At 40.7% G+C, this 19,475-nt stretch overlaps 2 protein-coding genes across 2 annotated transcripts; one reads left to right on the top strand and one right to left on the bottom strand.

Annotated features, from left to right (window-relative positions):
- Window positions 1-223: 223 nt before the first annotated feature.
- Window positions 224-9,261, top strand: srpra (SRP receptor subunit alpha; the record flags this gene model as incomplete). Its single annotated transcript, XM_024276961.2, is given in 15 exon segments — window positions 224-349; window positions 460-597; window positions 840-923; window positions 1,000-1,163; window positions 2,822-2,982; window positions 3,076-3,229; window positions 5,452-5,599; window positions 5,679-5,785; window positions 5,858-5,979; window positions 6,066-6,152; window positions 6,490-6,662; window positions 6,727-6,940; window positions 7,024-7,187; window positions 8,239-8,337; window positions 8,419-9,261. Coding segments are annotated over 14 exon segments (1,929 nt in total). The 3' UTR covers window positions 8,548-9,261.
- Window positions 9,262-9,897: 636 nt separating this feature from the next.
- fam118b (family with sequence similarity 118 member B) lies at window positions 9,898-19,391 on the bottom strand. The gene is made up of 7 exons (XM_024276962.2): window positions 18,899-19,391; window positions 18,466-18,554; window positions 18,064-18,316; window positions 12,771-12,998; window positions 12,156-12,284; window positions 11,770-12,067; window positions 9,898-10,078 (listed from the first exon to the last, which is right to left on the bottom strand). Exons 2-7 carry the CDS (start codon window positions 18,546-18,548, stop codon window positions 10,008-10,010), a joined length of 1,062 nt encoding a protein of 353 aa, XP_024132730.1. The 5' UTR covers window positions 18,549-18,554; window positions 18,899-19,391; the 3' UTR covers window positions 9,898-10,007.
- Window positions 19,392-19,475: the final 84 nt, after the last annotated feature.

Genomic DNA, 19,475 nt, shown 5'->3' with positions numbered 1-19,475 from the left:
CAACTTCCTTTTATACCCTGTGCTGTGGGAACAGCGACACCCACTGGAGCCTCCCGTTACATCATCATTGTTGTTATTGTTATTATTATTATTACTATCTCTCATTTAGCCATGAAGTATCTCCAGAAGAACGTATACAGGTACTTGAACCACAGATTTATTTTACTGTCTACACCCTAGGTTACTTTTGTAGTTAATATATCTGCGCATGCGCATGATTTAGTGGAGGGAGGAGGAACCGGAAAATGCGTCACTTCCGGCTGGAGCTCCTGACGTGTCCAAAACAGTTAATGCACCGGCGTGTGGTGGTATCGTGGGATATTTATTATTCGTTCTATTATTTTATCTGGTAAGTTTTGACCGTTAGTCTGGTGTAGCCGCGTATGGAAACCTTTATCCACGACAGGTTTTTCCAAACGTTGTCTTTTTTTGTTTTTTGTCTGTGTGTTTTAAACCCAGAAACGTGGTGTCAAGATGCTGGATTTCTTCACCATCTTCAGCAAAGGGGGGATAGTGTTGTGGTGTTTTCAGGGTGCCGGGGTCAAAGAGTCTTTCACGGGGCCGGTCAATGCGTTGATCCGCTCGGTGATCCTTCAGGTGAGTGGCCGCGCGGGGTATTCCCTTCATAGTTGCTCCGTTTCCCTTTATTTCGGCTCTGGAAGCTAATGCTAAGCTAGCGCTAGCTTGTTGCGTAATGCTAGTAAACAAAACCAACTAATTTTGGGTGAGGACGGATTGCCAAATTGTCTGCTAGATTAACTTTATCTGTTTGGTTTCTCGCAAGAGGCTAACCTGGGTGGCTCATTGTGGTTAAAAAGTGTTTCTCTGATGTTTTTAAGGAGCGAAGTGGAAGCAATTCCTTCACTCATGAGAGACAGAGTCTGAAGTATAAGCTGGACAATGAGTTTGAGTTGATTTTTGTGGTAAGTGTACGGGAACATGCTAACATGTGTGTGGAGCGACTACAGTCCTGAATGAACCCAAACTCCTCTTTTCCAGGTGGGTTTTCAAAACATCCTAACGCTGACGTATGTGGACAAGTTTATAGATGACGTTCAGCTTCGTTTTAGGGATCGTTACAAGAATGAGCTGGAGCAGAAGGGAGCTCTGAAGCTGCTCAACAACAGCTTTGAGTTTGGAGATGACTTCCAGAGGATTTTAAGGTAAAGATTAATGTTATCTCTGGCAGGTCAAGTTCAGCTGTTTCATTCCCGGACTGATAATAGGAGGAACTTTGCCACCGTTTAACTCTTGAGGAACAGAAATCCTGCAATTGTGTGACTTGGAGGAATATGAATCCACACGTCCACTTCTTCTTTTAAACTAGGCCTGCACGAAATGAGAAAAACCTGCAATATCTGTGTTTGAAACTGTGATGACAGTATGACTTGCAAAAAATTGACAATTGGCAAAACAAAAATACTAATACATTTACATTTCACTATGACCGTTTTAAGTCATTTTTAGCTTTCGACATGTTTTGCAAAGTACCTGTCCTGAAACCAAAGTGTTTCCAAATAACCAACATTAGGGGTGTGGTGGATCACAACACTGAGCGGCCATATTGAATTAATGTTTCTACCCTTTTGATCTAGTCACTGATTATGTAACGTGCCCAAAGCAGAGTTCCTGATTGGTTGACGTGTTGCACCCGACGCCCAAAGTGTGCCATAAGGCCTCAGATAGCATCTTCTCATTGACTGAACATTGCAAATTGACAGGGCTGCTGCAAATGCAGCATCAGATCGATTTGGTGCATCGTAGAAATACAAAATGAATAATCGTTAAACATCTATTTATCAGTGTCGCTTTTCCAGATTAAATGTGAATCCTAGTTTGATAGAGCTGTCACAGGAGAACACTTCAGATTTGCTCACTGACCATAGATTTGCTTCCATTTATTATCATGCACTTATCCACATTTGGGTCATTGTGGTTGGATGATGAGCAGTTTTTATCTGGTGTTCTTCTTCTTTATCCACTTTTTTGTTTTGACATAGAAAAATTTTGATGGTTTGTTTGAATATTCCATATTTGAAAAGGGATTTTATTAATGGAAGTGATCTGGAAGTAACTTTGTCCTATAAAAAAGATCTTGGAATTCAAACATAATAGAAATCTGAACTTGTCAGATGGATTGTTTTCAATCTTTTTTAATTCCAACAGTGCATATCTTGCCTTGTCTTTGAGGTAGATCTTTGTAGCTTTCATGTTCATCTTTGGTAGAGGGGCTTCATCTTGGAGGTTGAAGGTTGAGTTGAATTCAACAAACGCACAGATCTTTATTTTTCCTTTGGCACCTTCCTTTCATTCATATTTCCCCATAAAGTCGAGAAAAAGGAACTTTCTTATTTATGTTCCTTGAGGGTAGAAATAATCTTAAATCTTTAGCAAATGTAGGTTTTTATCTCCAAGAATCCACTGAAATCCACCTACTAGGCAGAGTTTGAACTTGTTGTGGAAACTTCTTATTAGATATTTTGATATAGTGGTCACTAATGTCACCCGTACTTTATGTACTTAATTACATGTGGCAGCATTTCAGTTATTCCAGTGTTTAAAACAGAAATCCTACTGTCATTGTTAGAAGTGGACCTACACGTGTTGGTGACCATCTCTGCTCATTTTGGAGCATCTTTAGTGAATCTAAAATTTCCAGTTTGTTCTCAGATAAATCAGATTTTTTTATTTTTATTTGGTAGCCTATATTATTATTCCATAATTTCTTCAATAGTGTCTATATCTCAAAAAAGTTCTGAATGATCCAGCTGAGATCTTCTACTTAACTCCTCTCCATCCTTTGTCAACCGTTCACCACCAGGGAGGCGGAGGATAACAGCAAGACTCGGAGCCCCACCTACATGCGGGGCTTTCAGGAGTCTGAGAAATCCAAAAAAACTGTGAAGTCGATGATTGAGACGAAAGGTGGAGACAAAGGCAAGGAGCAGGGTGGCAAGAAAAATAAAAGTTCCAAAAAAGAGCGTAAGTTTTGTTTCTAACAGAACTAAATGCTTTGCCTTTTTCTATTTTATTTATCCCAAGATGCATATATGTTTATGTATTTTTCCTATCCAGCTCCTGCACCTGAGCCGGCCAAAGTGGAGAAAACTTCCCCCTCTGCTAAGACGGTTCAGAACGGGAACCAGGGTTTGACGCAGGAGGAGATCATACAGAAGAAGAGGGAGGAATTCATCCGGAAACACACGGCAGCACCTGCTGAGAAACACAGGTGAGCCGGCTGATGACACAACCAGAGCTTTTACCCCTCTCATGTGTGCCGGCCTGGACACTGAAAGACAGTCGCACTCTGGGGATCCGTCTGCATGTTTGTCGACAAACGCCTCAGCATCACTTAATATCAACTCCTTTGCTTTTACTGTTAGATTTGCTCACTTTTCTGGTTTTTTAAACATCTGATGCTTTGGAAAAATCCCCCCAAAGACGATGTTAGAGCTAAAAACAGCAACAACAACCATCAAACTCCTTTAAACAGTTCAGCAGGAATTTAACTTTTAGATGAATTGTTTAGGTAATAACTTAGCAGTATGATCCTTCATATCACATGTGTCAAAGTCACAGCCCGGGGGCCGGATCCGGCCCTCTAGATTATTTTATTTTATTATTAATAATGGCCTGATGTTATCTTGCACTTATTTCTAACTTGTATCATTTTGACAAAATATGTTTTTATGGAGAATAAAATATTGAAAGTTATTTAAGGTTGAAACTGCTTTATTTTGAAATAATATTCCTGCCTACTTATTTATAGTAATGTTACACAGTTTGGTTTAATTTAATGCAATTTAATTAATAGTTTTAGAGTTAAATTTTTATTTTGTAAACATGGCTTCTTTTTCTCTTATTTTATTTTTTGAAATTCAGTTAACTGTTTTAAATCTATGTTTTAACATTTTTTTTTTGGAACTTTTATCACTTTTTGACATTTTTCGTTCGTTAAAAAAATTGAACTTTCTATCACTAATTTGGTCTCAACCATTTTTTTTTTTTGGCAGTTTGTTATTTTCTAATCATTTTTATTTGCAATAATAAGCTTTTTTGTAATTTTTCCATTTTTGGTCTCAATCTATATCTAATTTAAACTTTCTCAGAATTATATCAATACAAATTCATTTGTTTTTCAAGCAGAGGAAACAAGGTCACTGAACGAAAACAGCAAACACAAAAAAAAAGCAGATTAAACACGAGGAGATGAGACTGAAAACCCAGCAGCTGAACTGTGACGGGTTGGGTCAGCTAATTTCAACAGATGAGTTATTACAATAGACTTATAAGTGTCGAAGATCTGATAAGGGAGAGCATTCCTGAGGACGGAGCAGAGGAGCTGAAGGCTCCGCCCCCTCATGGTGGTGAGATAGATGGATGGAGATCTCACTGCTTTTCACTATTGTCACCACTGTTGACACAGGCGGTGCCAATGACAGACGCTCTGGAACGGAAATGACATTCAATGTCCCGATGTCAACCGTCCGCTAACCAGAAGTCTCAAAGCCCCTCCCCCACATTAATCCAGGCTCTGAAAATGAAAAGTCTAAATTGAAACTGTAAATTTAGGACTGAAAGTAAAGGGGGAGAGAAGCAAAAAAGCAAAATACAAAACAGCAGCTGTTACAAATAAACTTTTTTTTTTCATTTGATAACAGTTTGGACTCCCACTCCATCTTAATTTTTATCTATTGTAAAATCGTTCCCAGTGGTCTTTTAATTTTGATGAAAAATGTTTTTGTCGTTTTCTAGGGCATAGTTTCAGCAGGAGGTCATTAGAAGTTTGCCAATTGTGGACTTTAGGTTCCACGTTGATATCCCAGCATGCCTTGGTCTACAGTCTACCGCTAGCTTGCAGCACCTCACAACCCCAAGTTAACATTAGTGTAGCAAAAAAAAAAAAATCAATATCAGAGCTGTACAGTTTTGATCCAGACTTCAGCTCAGACGAGGAAAACAAAAACGTTCATGCATCTATTTGTCTGAAAGGGGACGCATCAGAATTTAGTGGAGTTGGGTCTACAGGATAAATGGAGCTTGAGTTCAGCCACAAAGCATTGACATTTAATATTGAAATATTTGAAAATGTTGCCAAAGGGGAGGAGAAGAGATCCCAGGATAGTGCCCTGAGGCACACCAGAATTAATAGAAGAGAGTTGGCATCTCGATGAGAAATAGTGGATTAGAAGACAGTGAACTGAAGTCAAGATTCCCACTATATCAAGAGGATGTGAGGAATCCTAATGAAAGGGGTTCTGGTTAGTAGTAGATGGTGACAAAAGCAGAACTTTCATTGAGGAGAATAAAGATGCTGAATAAAGAAGAGTCGGCTGGATGAGCTCATTGATTAAAAAAAAAGAGGGAAGTTTCAGTTCTCTGTCTGTGTAAATGCAGGAAAGATGATTTCCGTCGTTTCTAACTTCAGCCTTCCTCTTCTGCTGCCCACAGTAAGTCCCCAAAGCCTCAGAAGCCTAGGGAGAAAACCAAACGCGTTTGGGGCAACGCTGGTACGAACACTAAGGACCTGGACTACAGCGCCAAGAACGGGAGTTCTCCTGGGAATGAGGACAAAGACCTGGACGCACAAAATGACCTGGTACGACCTCCCTTCACCTCCACAGATGCTGTCGCTTATTTACCGTTCGAAAATATACTTTTTTTTTTGGTTATTCTAGGGAATCCAGCTAAGTCCCATGAAGGGCGACCTGCTTTCTGTGGACTATGAGTCCAGTGAGGAAGAGGAGGTGGAGGAGGTGGTGGTCAACGAAACAAGCAAACCGAGGTATTTGAATTCTTTTGTGTAGCTTTTAGATTTCATACAAACAAGCGTCCGATGAGTTTGTTTTCTCCTCAGCTCCAAAAAGGGCGGCGGCTTTGGAGGAATGTTCGGGATGCTGAAGGGCTTGGTGGGCTCCAAGAGTTTGTCTCAGGAAGACATGGAGCCAGTGCTGGAGAAGATGAAGGAGCATCTCATCGGTGCGTTTTCCCCTCCGTCCCGTAGCGTGGAGGTGGATGTGAACACCTTCCTGTAAATAAACCTGTCTGCTTTTGGGGTTTCACAGCAAAGAATGTAGCGGCCGATATTGCCTCCCAGCTGTGCGACTCTGTTGCCAAGAAACTGGAGGGCAAAGTCATGGGCACATTCACCAGTGAGTCCCGTTTACACTCAGCTGACTTTAGCTAAGTTTCTACTCATTTTCATATACGTGAAGTTTTTTTAAGACTAAAACCTTTTAGTAAATTGTTCATGGTAATTCTAAATTGAAGAATGTTTTGAATTTTTGTAAATGTCTCCTGACAGCGACCATCCATGTCAAGAGCTGCCAGCTGCAGTTTCTAGGGCGCTACATTTTATTATACTGTGAAAAAACAAATAAAAATAACATGCAAAATTGTTCTGAAACAATCTTTAAGGCCGCAAAAGGATAAATCTGATATAGTGAGAGAATATGACTTGTAGATCCTGACAAATGTGTGTTTGTGTAGCTGTGGCCTCAACAGTAAAGCAGGCCCTGCAGGACTCGCTGGTGCAGATCCTGCAGCCCAAGCGGCGGGTCGATATATTGAGAGACGTGATGGAGGCGCAGAGCCAGCGCAGGCCTTTCGTCATCACGTTTTGTGGCGTCAACGGAGTGGGGAAGTCTACCAACCTGGCAAAGGTGAGTTTGGAATGAATACCGGATAAATGATGTCACACAGACTGATGATGTGACGTTTCTGTAGATTTCTTACTGGCTGATCGAGAACGGTTTCACCGTGCTGATCGCGGCCTGTGACACGTTTCGAGCGGGAGCAGTGGAGCAGCTGCGCACTCATCAGCGCCGCCTGAACGCCCTTCACCCGCCGGAGAAGCACGGAGGGCAGCCTGTCGTTCAGCTGTACGAGAAGGGCTACGGGAAGGACGCCGCTGGCATCGCCATGGAGGCCATAGCTTATGGTAAAACTCCTCCTCCATTCTGACTCTTCCTTCACGGTTTAGGATTTGGTTACACGCCATTGAGCTACTTCTGACTTCTTTAGCTCGCAACCAGGCGTTTGACGTGGTTCTGGTGGACACTGCGGGGAGGATGCAGGACAACGCCCCCCTGATGACGGCTCTCGCCAAACTGATTGCAGTCAACATGCCTGATCTGGTGCTGTTCGTGGGGGAGGCTCTAGTGGGCAATGAAGCAGTCGACCAGCTGGTAAGAGAGGAGCGCACTTCATCAATCACATGATCAGACCCAAAATTCTACATTTCTTTATTTAAATGGTGAATCATTAGCAGATTAACCCTTTAACACCTGAGCCTTAAAAATGTCCGCCTGGACTTTTCTGCTAATTTTGACTGTCAAAGGGTCAGAGAATGTCCTACAAATGTGTGCTTTTGTCCTTTTTTGGAGAAGGAATTAAATTTCCAATATCTATCGTTATTTTACAATTTATTCTATTTCATAATAGTGTTTAAACTATTTAAAATGTAAAAAAACACAAAATAAAAAGGGATTTTTAGAGTTTTTTGTGAGGGAAAACAGTGAAAATGAACATGAGCAACAAGTTTTGATTATTCAAAGGTTAAATTTGTCCAGCATTAAACTATTTACAACAACATTTTTGTGTCTTTTTTTCCAAATAAGCCCAAAAAACAAAACAAACAAAAAAAACTTGTGAAATATCGTACATTCAGTGCTTAAAGGGTTAAGATCCATCATGGGACAGTCTGAGCCACACCCCCAACCTCAACCCACCTGCCAGGTACCGGACAGCCTCCAGCTTGAGAAACTCCAATACAGATTCAGTGATGCCACTTGCAGGTCGATCTTCTTGTTGATCTCTATGAAAGTTGGCTTTCTGAGCACAGCAGACTTTGGTGATGTCATCAAGAGGCTCGTCCAATCAGAGAGGAGAGCTGTCAGTCTGTTTTAATTGTTACACTGATCGTGTTAAGGGTTGAAAAGTTAAAGATTTTGTGTTTTTAGAAATAGAAAACTTGCCTTATAATCTGATGTTTTTCTAAGTATGAATTCTGGCCGTACACTAATTGATTTTTGGTGGTAAAAGACTGAAAAGTCCAACGAAATGCTGTAGTGTGGAAACATTTCAATCAGAGGCAGTGTAAAAGTCCAGATGACTGTAGTGTCCAGCAGAGGGCAGCATTGCTCCATTAGCCTCGGTTACTTTCCACAGATGCAGGTCAATCTAACTGAAAGGCATTTCATTCAACTCTGATTCAGCTCTGCCTCCTGGTCTCCACAGGTGAAGTTCAACCAGGCTTTAGCCGACCACTCCATGTCTGACAAGCCTCGTCTGATCGACGGAATCGTCCTGACCAAGTTTGACACCATCGATGACAAGGTAAAGCGCCTTCAGACATGTCGGCTTCCTTAGAATAATGGAGTGTTGGAAAGCTGACAGTCGTGGCGTTTGCCCTCACAGGTCGGCGCCGCCATCTCCATGACTTACATCACAGGCCAGCCCATCGTGTTTGTGGGCACCGGGCAGACCTACAACGACCTGCGCAGCCTCAACGCCCGCGCTGTGGTCAGCGCTCTCATGAAGGCTTAAGACTTCACTCACCGCCGTCCAGGATTTTTGCCGCGTTCGTTTCCCATCTCCTGTTTTTTTTTCTGGTTAAAATCTTAACATTGAATCAGCCAGTACAGGACACGCTGACGGACAGTTTTACAAGCCTCTTCTTTTCGTGGATTCATCATTTGGGCCAAATTAAAAAAACAAAAACAGTACCTCATGAGTTTGGGTGAAATCGCATCCATTTGTCTCTAAGCGGTTTACACAGTAAAGACTTTTCCATTTTGGTCTGAGTTTGTTCGTCTTCATGCAGATGAGGTCAGGTAATAACCTGTGCCTGAGGACGCTTGGCGACCATAGTGCCTCTGTCCTCTGGTCTTCATCAGCTCAGCGCCTTCATTACTATATAGGAAAGTGGCAGCTCTGGTCAGAAACCTTTCTGGAGCATTTGGTTGGACGATGCAGTTATGCAAAATTACTGGATTTTATTTTTAGATTAGAAAACAGGCCAGTCTTCATCTGCAGGTGTCACATGATTTCAATATTTCATAAAAACTGGAAAGAGTATTTTTGCCCAATTATCTTTAGATTTAGGATTTTTCCTTTTCGTTTATTCTAAGTCTCAGAAATATATATATTCATTTCCCCTTTAAATTGTTTTAGTGCAATATGAAAGACAAGAGTTGTATTGGAAATTTGAAATAATTTATGAGAATGTAACTATTTCCTAATAAAGCTGCTAAATGCTGAGACGGCATGTAAAGACGTGGATGTTCTGTCATCGGATTGAAAACAGGACGAGTGGGATACCAAAAGCTTTTATTTTGAAAATAGAACTTATAAATACAAGAAATGCACCACAAATATTAAAAATACAAAAAGAAAAAAATCAGTTTTCATTACAGGAGTGGCTAATTGAACTGCTGTGACTGCACTCCCCAACATCTCATTTGACTTCCAGGAACACGACGGGCTTCTCGACCTTCGCTGTGCAAATTCTTTGCATTTGCACAAAGGAGATTCCATCTGTCAGGTAGGAGCTACAGAGCGTGCTGTAGCTTGCTGCTAAATTGAAAAGGAGCAGGTGAGTCTTCAAATGCTAAATCCATTTGGATTTGGAACGTTTTTTTTCCAAGCAGGAATCAAAAAACCCTAAAGTGTTGTAACATTCATGCTGCAGCGCTTCAATATGGCGGGGAGGTTTGGAGCTGAAGTCCTGCAGAGGTCAGCTTCCTTTAAAAGAAGAGAAAAGGTTCAAATGAAGGTCTTCAGGCCTCCTGTGGAGTCCTAAATCCACTGAATTGAAATCTGAGCTGGTCTTAGCATGTCTGCAGAGGAATGATCGACGAGTTTGAAAAGCAGAGAAGAAAGGATGGGACTGAGAAGTCTGAAGAGCAGCAGTTCAGTTTTTACTTAAAGTGAACGAGAGTTTTGGTTTCATCTTAAAAACCAGATTGTCGTTTCTACAGAGTTTGATGAAAGCAGATTCTTCAGGTCTAGCCTTGTAAGAGGTTTTTCTGGGAGTTGAAGCCGTTCTGCTGTTCCTCTCCGTTTTGGGACGGAGAACCTGGGAGAACAGAGAAAACAAAACATGTCTGACAGTATAGAAGGAGATGTAGTTTGATGCTTTTCCAAAAAGAATTGCAGAAAAATAAGCTCATGCTTTTTTCTCTAAAACTAGAAGGAATTTTTCATAAATTCTCAAATGTAAAGCCAAATTTGTGATATTTTTAAACAAATGTAGCAATTTTTTTAAATAAAAGAAATGACCTAACTTCAACTTTCTCCTGAATGATGAAGACCTACCATTACAAAAGCCAATACACTAAATCAAAGTTGAAGGTTTCAAAAAGGATTTTATTATTTGACAGTGTTGGTTTAAGTCAAAAATAGGACTTATGACATAATACCACGTGGAACAAAACCTTAGAGTATAAATATATAGATATATAGAATACTTTTAACAATTTTTTTTGTTAAGTTTTAGATTTACACGTTTGTGTTTGGTCTCTACAATTTTGATCTTTGTTATAAAACATAAAATCAGTTTCATTTCAATTTTTTTGATTGTTTTAGAGAAGAAAATACTAAATTTACTACTCAGATTTGAGTTTTTTTTGTAGAGCTTCATATGGAATTATTGTATATTATAATGAAAAATATATACAAAGCTGGAGTTGCAAAAAAAAGTGTAGCAATGCCACAGAAACAGTTTAAAAGATCATATATTAGAGAAAAAAGTTGTATTTAAGGGTAACCAAATCCTAAATCAACTTTTTTTGTCTATCGACTTCTATAAATGGGGCTTTAAAAGTGCTGTATGTTGGTCGTTGACACATTTTTGACAACTTAAAATAAACTTGTTTAATTCTTGAAAATAGTCAAAAACTGTCTATGTGCTGCCCCCTACAGGTTAAATGGAGATATTACAGTTGAATTTCGTCATTGCTCAAACCATTTAAGTCTCATGTCATGATCTGTAGCTCCAGTAATGATAGCAGTCCTGCAGTCAAGCCCCGCCCCTCTGACTGGATTTTCACATTTCAGCTGTGGGTGGAATCAGCCTCAACTTCCCTGTTTGGGTACTCTTTAAAAATATATATATAATAAGACTCCAAATTACTCAGTGGCTGAGTTATTATTTTTCTTTACTAATTATATTTACTACTGTTTAGTTTTTTTAGTAGTAGAATTAATATTTTTTTAAAGGCCTCAAAAAATGTTTTTTCCAAACTACTAGCATCTATGCTATGCTGATCTGGTTGAATGATGAAAAACTAAAATCCGTCTCCAGTCTGAAGGTTAAACTGAATGACAAATCGGTTTTAGACTTTTATCCACCAATTAATCATGCTGGAAATCAAGTCAACAAAATGTATCATCATCGTGATTTGTTGTCTAAATGGCAGAAATGGTTACCTGAAATATCTACACACATGCTAAATAGCAGCTCAGGGTATTTATCAAATCAAATGAAGTCTATTATGTATTTGACTAATCGAATAGACTATTCACAACTATTTGAAAAAAGGAATAAAAAAAAATCTATTTTAAGCGTCACTTTCTTACTAAAGTCCTCCATAATCAGAAAAATGCCACAGGAACACTGCTTTCATTGACGTGAGTCTTACACGATCTTGAGCTTTCTGTCTCTCATGTGTTTATTTTAGCAAACAGATTATGTCATGGTTTGTGTAGAAATGTAGATTATTGGCCCGTGGGAAGTTTTCCTGAATTACAGCGATGAGTTGGTCTTACCCCAGCCGTTGGTGGACACGTCCCGGTTGCAGATCTCGTTGGCCAGCCTCTCAAAGTACTCGGGCAGGTCTGCGTACTCGTCTCCATAGGAGATGACCTTGATGCCCTTGTCCAGCATGTTGTCGCGCAGCTTCTTGAACTCCCCCACGTCTTCCCGCCGCACCAGCATGAAGTGCTCCAGGTCCGACTTGTGCTTGACCGCCTCCAGGAACAGAGCCTGGAAGGTGGTGTCGTCGACGGTGCGCCCGCAGCCCAGGAACACAAAGGACTTGGTCTCGTACAGCTTTTGGATCTCCCGCTTTTGACAAAAAAGCCCAAACATTATTGATGACAACTGAAGTAGTAGATGATGTAAAGATTGCGTGCAGAACGGCGTGCGAGCTCACCATAACTTCAGTGTTCCTTAGGACATTCTGGTATCCAGCAGGGTGCAGTACGATCCCACTGGGGTTTGTGTAAACACCGTGAATGTGCAGAACACTTAACCTGCGCTTCTCCTGAGCCCACTCCAACACCTACACACACACAAGCACACATGCAAACTGAACACTCCACTGCACTAAACCCTGTTCTGGCTGGACGGCGACTCAAACCCCGGTGAGAGGATAATAGCGTTGATGGAGACGAGGCATAAATACCAGGACTGAGAGGCAAAGCGCCTCGTGGTTTCAGTCCAGGAGGGAAATAAAGATTTGAAACCAGAGCTGCTAAAGATTATTCAGATTCTACCCTCCAACATCATAGTTTGACCTTTGGCTTCCACTCTGCTGTCTGGACTGTCAGATGATATGATAACAATCAGAAGCAAGTTTTTCAATGACAATTCATTAAAACGTCATTAAAGAAATTGAGACAAAAAAAGAATATCTTAAAACAAGAAATGAATAAAAGACAGAAACTCACTTCAGCAAATATTTTAGTGACCTTTGCATATTTGAAGGCAAAGAAAAAAGCTGATAGCACGTCATCAATCAATGAAGTGCTATGAAAGAAGCTCCCACCTTCTTCTCGTCCGTCAGGTCCAGAGACTCCAGCTTGGTGTCCTGGTGCGCCGCGTAGATCTCCAGCAGGTTGTCGAAGTTGGTGGTGAGGACGAGGGCTCCGCTCTCCATCAGCTGCAGCACGGAGCGCAGCAGGTGCTTTCCCGCGTGCTCCATCTTGCACTCCAGGTCGTCAAAGACCTCGTAGAGGCAGTCTTTGAAAAACGTGGAGCGCACGTTTCCCGTCCTCTGGAACCAAAACAATTACTGACTGTATTATTAAAGCTTTTGTTAAAAGGTTTTTTGCTAAATATAGTTGGAAAATGCTCACGCTTTTAGTACAAACTTTTGATAAAACTTTTTCCTGACTATTACGGATGAGAATTTATACTTAAAAAGACATTCCGATCATCTTTTGAGCAATTGTAAAACCACTTCCATTGGACGATTTCAGACAAAACTTTTTTAAAAACTGTTGTTTTCCAGGACAGTTTCTGCAGAGCTGCTGGACTTCATTAGAAATTTTCCTCTGAGCTGTGGGCGGGACCGTTTGCGTGGAGCATCCCCACCCTCCTTACCATCCCCTTTGCTCGGAGCACTAAGGGGGTGCTTTATATAGTAGGTCTCTTCGTCTCAAAATGCTGACCTTTGACCCTACACCATCCAATAAACTGACGGGTGCCCCGTCCCATCAAATTTACAATTAAATATCACTTTTATATATAAAGTGTATATAGTGTCAAAGGTCACCTGTCAAAATGAGTTTGATGGAAAGTCTATTCTTTATCTCTCTAATGAGGTCGGCATCTGAAACAAGGAACTATTTTTTTTTACTAAAGATGAAGTTTTGGTCTCACTGACTCAAAAAATGAAAAAAGAACATTTTTTATGCAGAACACTCACAACTTTGTTCAACTTTACAACACTCTGACTCCATATAATATAAAATAACGACTAATTGACTATTTTTAATAGTCGATTACTTGACTAATTGTGGCAGCTCTATTACAATACAACAAAAATGCATATTCAGCATTCTTTTTTTCCCAGTGTTTTCACATTTTTGTTTATGTTCAAAGTTCACAGATGTGTGACTGTATATTTATGCATTGAAGTACTTTATACAAGTTTCCTCAAATATGTTTTAAAGCTTTTCCAAAAATAATTTTAGACTTTTATTTTCTTGTTGTTGTTTTTTTTTTCTTACTTTTTAGCAATGTGAAAAATGACCCTAAAACAGTGACACGATCCAAACTGTGAGTTTTGGATGTGTTACACCCCTAATAGTCGTCTATAAAAGGATGCATCGTAATGGAGCAGAGCAGGGGGCTCGTGGCCCGCCCAATGAATTTTCTACGTCACAAATATATATATTTTTTAACTGCATTTTTTTTTACATGCTCCTGATTCCTGACAATTTGAATAAAGAAATACTCAGAAATGCAATTTTCTTATGTGTTCTTTCATCAGAAAAATGCCATCAGAACATGGTAAAACACCATTGTGGGTCTCAGAGGTGGGACAGCCTCTAAAGAAACTGCATGACAACTTCTTTTCCTTCTGCATCAAACACTCCATTACCCTTTGTGATCCTGTCCTCTGCTCACCAACCTCAGCCTGCTAACAGATTACAGGCTGCAGTTTAAATCTCATCCTCACCTGGCAGAGTGTGTTGTAAAGAAAGAAAGAAGCTAAGAATAGCAGAAGGAAAGAAAAAAAAGAAAAAACATGCAGTGACCAAGGTGATCCCCAATTCAAGGAAATGCTCTACTGTATTCCACAGATTACTGCTCTAATGGGCTCAGCAGCAGGAGTCCTTTCCACAGGAAGCTGATCGGTACTCACATCTCGTTTCTATGGCGATCGTCCTGATTGCCCTGTCCTTGTCCGGTCTTAAGACTTATGTAACAGCCGATTAAAGGACCAAAAAGCAACACAGCCTTTACATTCTCCTTCTAAACTGATAAAAAAAAAATTCTTTTTTTTTTGTAAAAAAAGAAAAACCTTTTTCTGTGAATTGTATTTATGAATGTAAGTTGAGGACCAAACCCTAAAGATTATGATCAATTTCATCATGTCAGTGTCAGATGACAGGACTTTTTTCTTCTTGCTTCAGCGAGATCAATCAGCAGAGATGTGGTTAGACTTGTTGTTGTTGCCAGGTTTGGAAGCGTGACAGGATTTGTGTGTGTGTGTGTGTAGGGGGGGTTGCAGTTTGGGTTTTCATTTCAGATTACCCTCATTACTTTGACTGCACTTCATTTCACAGACGGCAGTAAGCCCGCTGAAGCATAAATCCGTGAAAATGGGTTAAACTCCTCAGCAGAGCAGACGTCTCAAACCGCTGTAGTGCAACACAGGTAAAGTGGGTGGGATTTGGTCCTCATTACAGTGCAACATAACCCCCTCATTCTAGAAATCCTCTAAGCAAGCATCATAAATGAAAGGGACTGCGTGCTCGGATTCACTGCTGCATCTTAATGTATGGTTTAATGAATGGAAAACTTTTTTTTTTTTTGGTGTCTGTGGCTAGTGGGAGTGGGCTGGTGTCTGCACGACTGGTGGACTGAAATAAACACGTCGGGTAAAGCCATAAAAGCTCTGTTTGTTCCCTTTGTTCCGACCGGCTGAGGGCTAAAACAAAGCCTGTTTTATCGATGTCAAAGGTGCGACGAGACATGACTAACACAGGAGGCAAACGGTATTAAGACTCCCATCTGCCAGCCACGCTCCAGACCAAACTGGTTCTGCAGAGTGCTGCTAGTGGTGGGGAGAGATGTCATAAATGAATGCAAACAGACCCGACTTCCAACTCCATCCAGCTGATTCATAGAAGCAGGGTTCCCCGCAGAGATGGAGAGTCATGTCTAAATCAGGAGTGTCAAACTGAATCGCACAAGGAGCCAAAATCCAAAACACACTTTAGGTCGCGGGCCGAACAGGGTAAACATTTATTGAACACACTAAAAACTAGAACTAAAAACTGAACTAGATGTGTAGCATTGCCTATAGTGATGTTAGTGTGAATGCTGTAAGCTGAATTTGGCTCCTGAAGATGCTGGTGCTGATGATAGCTGAAGATGCTGAAATTGATAGCTGAAATCACTGAAGCTAATAGCTGAAAACGCTGAAGTTGATAGCCAGCTAAAATATTCTAAAATTAATATAATTAATTAGCCTAATTAGCCTAAAAAACACACAAAAAAACTTAGGTTAGCCTAAACAGCTAGCACGTAGCTGAAAAAAAATAGTTAAACTTCAAAATATCCTAAAAAACAGAAAAAAAGCCCAACTTGGCCAAAATAGCGAGGATGTAGCTAAAATATAAGCTTAACTCCAAAACAGACTAAAAATTGGAAAAAAGCCTAAATTAGCCAAAACAGCTAGCATGTAGCTGAAATATTAGCTAAACTCTAAAATAGCCTAAAAAGTCTCAGTAAATGCCGAAATAGTCCAAAAGGCTAGCAAAATTACCATTTTTAAAACTTTAAAACTGTAACTTAACATAATTATGAATGATAAAAAGGTAGGAATATTCCGGAATAAATCAACTTCAGCCGTAAATAACTCAGTATTTTACTCTCCATAAAAATATATTTTGTCAAAATTATACAAGTTAATAATAAGTATAAGATAACATCGGGCCATTAATAAAAATAAAATAAAATGGTCTGGAGGGCCAGATAGAATTACCCGACGCATTGACTGTGACACGTGGTGTAAATACTGATGGTTTATGCAGCTGCTGTTTAAGGTCCAGCTTCTGCTGCAGGTGCAAACACGTCTGCATGAATTGGTTCAGCTAAGAGCTCACAAAATCCAGTTGAATGCAAGTTCTGCATTTTTAGTTACTAACCCAGCAGGAACTAAATTGAAATGAGGCCTCTGATAGATGCAAGCAGAAGTCATGATGCCTCTTTTGCTAGCCTGTGCACCATCTTTTTCACTCCAATTAGCTTTCAGCTCTTTATTTAAGATATGGCCATTGTTTCTGGTTTAGCTACAGACTAAACACTTAACCTTTAACACCAGAGCTCCTGTGTTTATGTTCTTTGAGGTACTGTAGCTTTTCTCCTTCAGAATCTACTTGATGGTGTTAACGGTTGAAAAGTTACAGTATGTTAAAGACTTTATGTTAAAGTGTCACCGGGGATGCCTCAGCAGTTAAAGGGTGACAGACCAACTCTGATGGAAATGCTGTTTTGGATGTTTTTCACATGTTCCTGTAGTATTTTTCTGATTAAGGAAGACATATATTAAGAAAAGAAAAATAAAAACTTGGTTTGAAAAGTTGGTAGGTGTGGCATAGGATCTACAATAAAGGGTCACAAACACTATTCTAAAGCATCCACTCACGGACCAGTAGATCCATGAACATCTCAGTTTTCCTCGTCCGAGCTGGAATCTGGATCAAAGGCTGGATAGCTCTAATATTGCTTGCCTTTTTTATTTTCACCGGTAATGTTAACCTACGTATACCTGGTGCATTTTATCTGCATTCAAGAATGTCCATGATGTTCACACTGGACAACCAGGGAGGGGCTTCTTCTTTTATTTCTTCTACTACTGTTTTATTAGTGCATGTCCGCAATCTACAGTTGGAGGAAGCTTGGTGCAAAGGGACAAAGCGGTGCAAATCTCACAAATTGGGCACAAAATGGAGACGTTGTGCTCTTTGCTGGGATCCTTGCTATTCTTTCCAGCAGGATAGCGCCAATACTGCTCGCCATTTTTGTTGCACCATCAACGTTAGCTTGGGGATATGAGTGGCCGTAAGCTAGCGGGAGAGCGTGTAAACAGAGATCTCTCAGTAACAGAAAGGGTAAAGAGGGGCTTCTCTGTACTTAAAGTCCCACCCACAACAGAGAAGTTTGCTTCTAATTAACCCCTGCCGCTCTGCAGAAACTATGTCCAAGAAAACAGCAGGTTTGTTGATTTTGCCAAAAAAAACATCGTAATCATAATTAAATGACCACTAGAACGCTTTGATAATGGATCAAAATATGATCGGAGAGAGACTTTAAATTGGGTTTTACAGAAAAAGTTTATAATCCAATTTATATTTTATTTTTCATACTGAAAAATTCTACGCACCTTTCCTTGAATATTCATGCAGCCATCATCTTGTGAGATTTAAATACTAGACACTTTAAAGTCCATACCATGTTTGTTGAAAATGATTTTTAATGCAAATATAAAATAAATTTGCACCTTTTTTAAAACCTTTAAGGAAGGGAAATAGTGTCTACTAACATATGGAGTGGTTTAGAAAAGAGAAGGAAAAGGGTGTGTGTTCAGAATCAAACTGTCTTACCGGGGAAAGTTTCTGAATGAGGTCATGCGCCACATGCACCAAATTCTTGTCTTCCTGCATGTGCTTCTGGAATCTCCGGCTTTCCTCTTCCTCCAGCAGGTCAAAGTCGTTGGCAGCGTCGAGCAAGGCCTGGATGAGGCCTTTCCAGGAGCGCAGCGCTGGGACCTGCGGAGCCACCGCCGAGCTCACCCCCGTGCCGATCACCAGGACGAGCTCGGGGGCTCGCTTGGTCTTCAGGCTGGGCAGCAGTTTCCTGAAAAGCAGGCAGAGATGATAGGAGCGCTGACCAGATTCCTCCAGCAGTATAACAAGTTTTTCCGCCACTGAAAACATCCCTCAGAAAAAGCAGAACTTTAAAGAACAATGAACGCAGCTGGCCTGGAGGGCTGCACAGGAGCTTACCTGGGCTTCTTGGCATTTGAATCTGCATCCTGGGAATCGGCTGCAGGTCGCTTCTCGGTTTTCACTGCCACAGCGGAGGCCATTCAGCTCTGGGAAACAAACAGGAGCAGTTTGCATTTAAACATCAATCCTCCTGAGGATTCACAAGCACCTGCTGGATCTAGGAGGCTGAAAACTTCAGCTTTTTAATCTGTTGATGTCTTTATCAATTAAAAAGTGTTACTAATGCATCACTGACTTCTATTCAGCAACACACATAATGCAGAACTTCAGAAAAAGCATTTAAATAACCTTTATTTAAACAGGTTTTTTAAAACAAATTCTTGAATTTGGAGCATTCTGGTACTTTTTTACCGACTGAAGGCTGCAGTGTGTGACAATCAACAGCACAAGTGTTTAAAGGTTATTTTCCCATGCAGACAGCAGTACTCACCTTTAGACAGGTAACGGCCAGGGTTTAGCTCGTCTGGGCGGGATTTCCTCCGACTATAAAGTGGAATTCGTGTTCTGTAAATACGTGTGATCGAAGAGGTTTCAGCTTTTTGGGGGCTAACTTTTCAAGTTGCCGTCAACGAGTCACCAAAGACAGACCGACGCGGCTCTGCTCAGTCCCCGCAAGCTAGCGATAAGCTAGCAAACTTCTCGGTTGCTAACAATAAGTTAGTGGAATATAAACCGCTTCAGTCCCGTGAACGATAACACCGACCTGCCCGTTCATTAAATTGAACGTAAAAGGTATAAAGTTTTTTTTTTTCTTTTCTCGGTGACAGCCGCCGGGTCAGTAACCGCGTTGATGGTCTCTGCTGCGGCCGGTCGGTCACGCAGCCGCTCGGCACACTGACCGTCTGCCTGAATGTAAAGTTTTCGAACCGTTGAAGTGCGCCGGGTTTGGTGGTGCCTTCACGGACCGTACGAACAACTTGTTCATTTTACAGGCACAACTGAATTCAATGACAAACATGTCCAACCCCCCTGAAGCACAAAATAATTGTATTGTTTTTAATAAAGAC

Source organism: Oryzias melastigma, linkage group LG13, assembly GCF_002922805.2.
Source record: "Oryzias melastigma strain HK-1 linkage group LG13, ASM292280v2, whole genome shotgun sequence".
In the NCBI taxonomy this organism is placed as follows: domain Eukaryota; kingdom Metazoa; phylum Chordata; class Actinopteri; order Beloniformes; family Adrianichthyidae; genus Oryzias; species Oryzias melastigma.
This window is presented reverse-complemented; position numbering and strand designations above follow the sequence as displayed.

Excerpts from the sequence above, each read along its gene's own strand:
- fam118b (XM_024276962.2), bottom strand. The coding sequence starts at position 18,548 with ATGGCCTCCGCTGTGGCAGTGAAAACCGAGAAGCGACCTGCAGCCGAT. Across the intron at positions 12,285-12,770 it reads ACCTGACGGACGAGAAGAAG|GTGTTGGAGTGGGCTCAGGA; the intron begins GTGGGAGCTTCT and ends GTGTGTGTGTAG. Across the intron at positions 10,079-11,769 it reads CGTGTCCACCAACGGCTGGG|GTTCTCCGTCCCAAAACGGA; the intron begins GTAAGACCAACT and ends CTGTTCTCCCAG.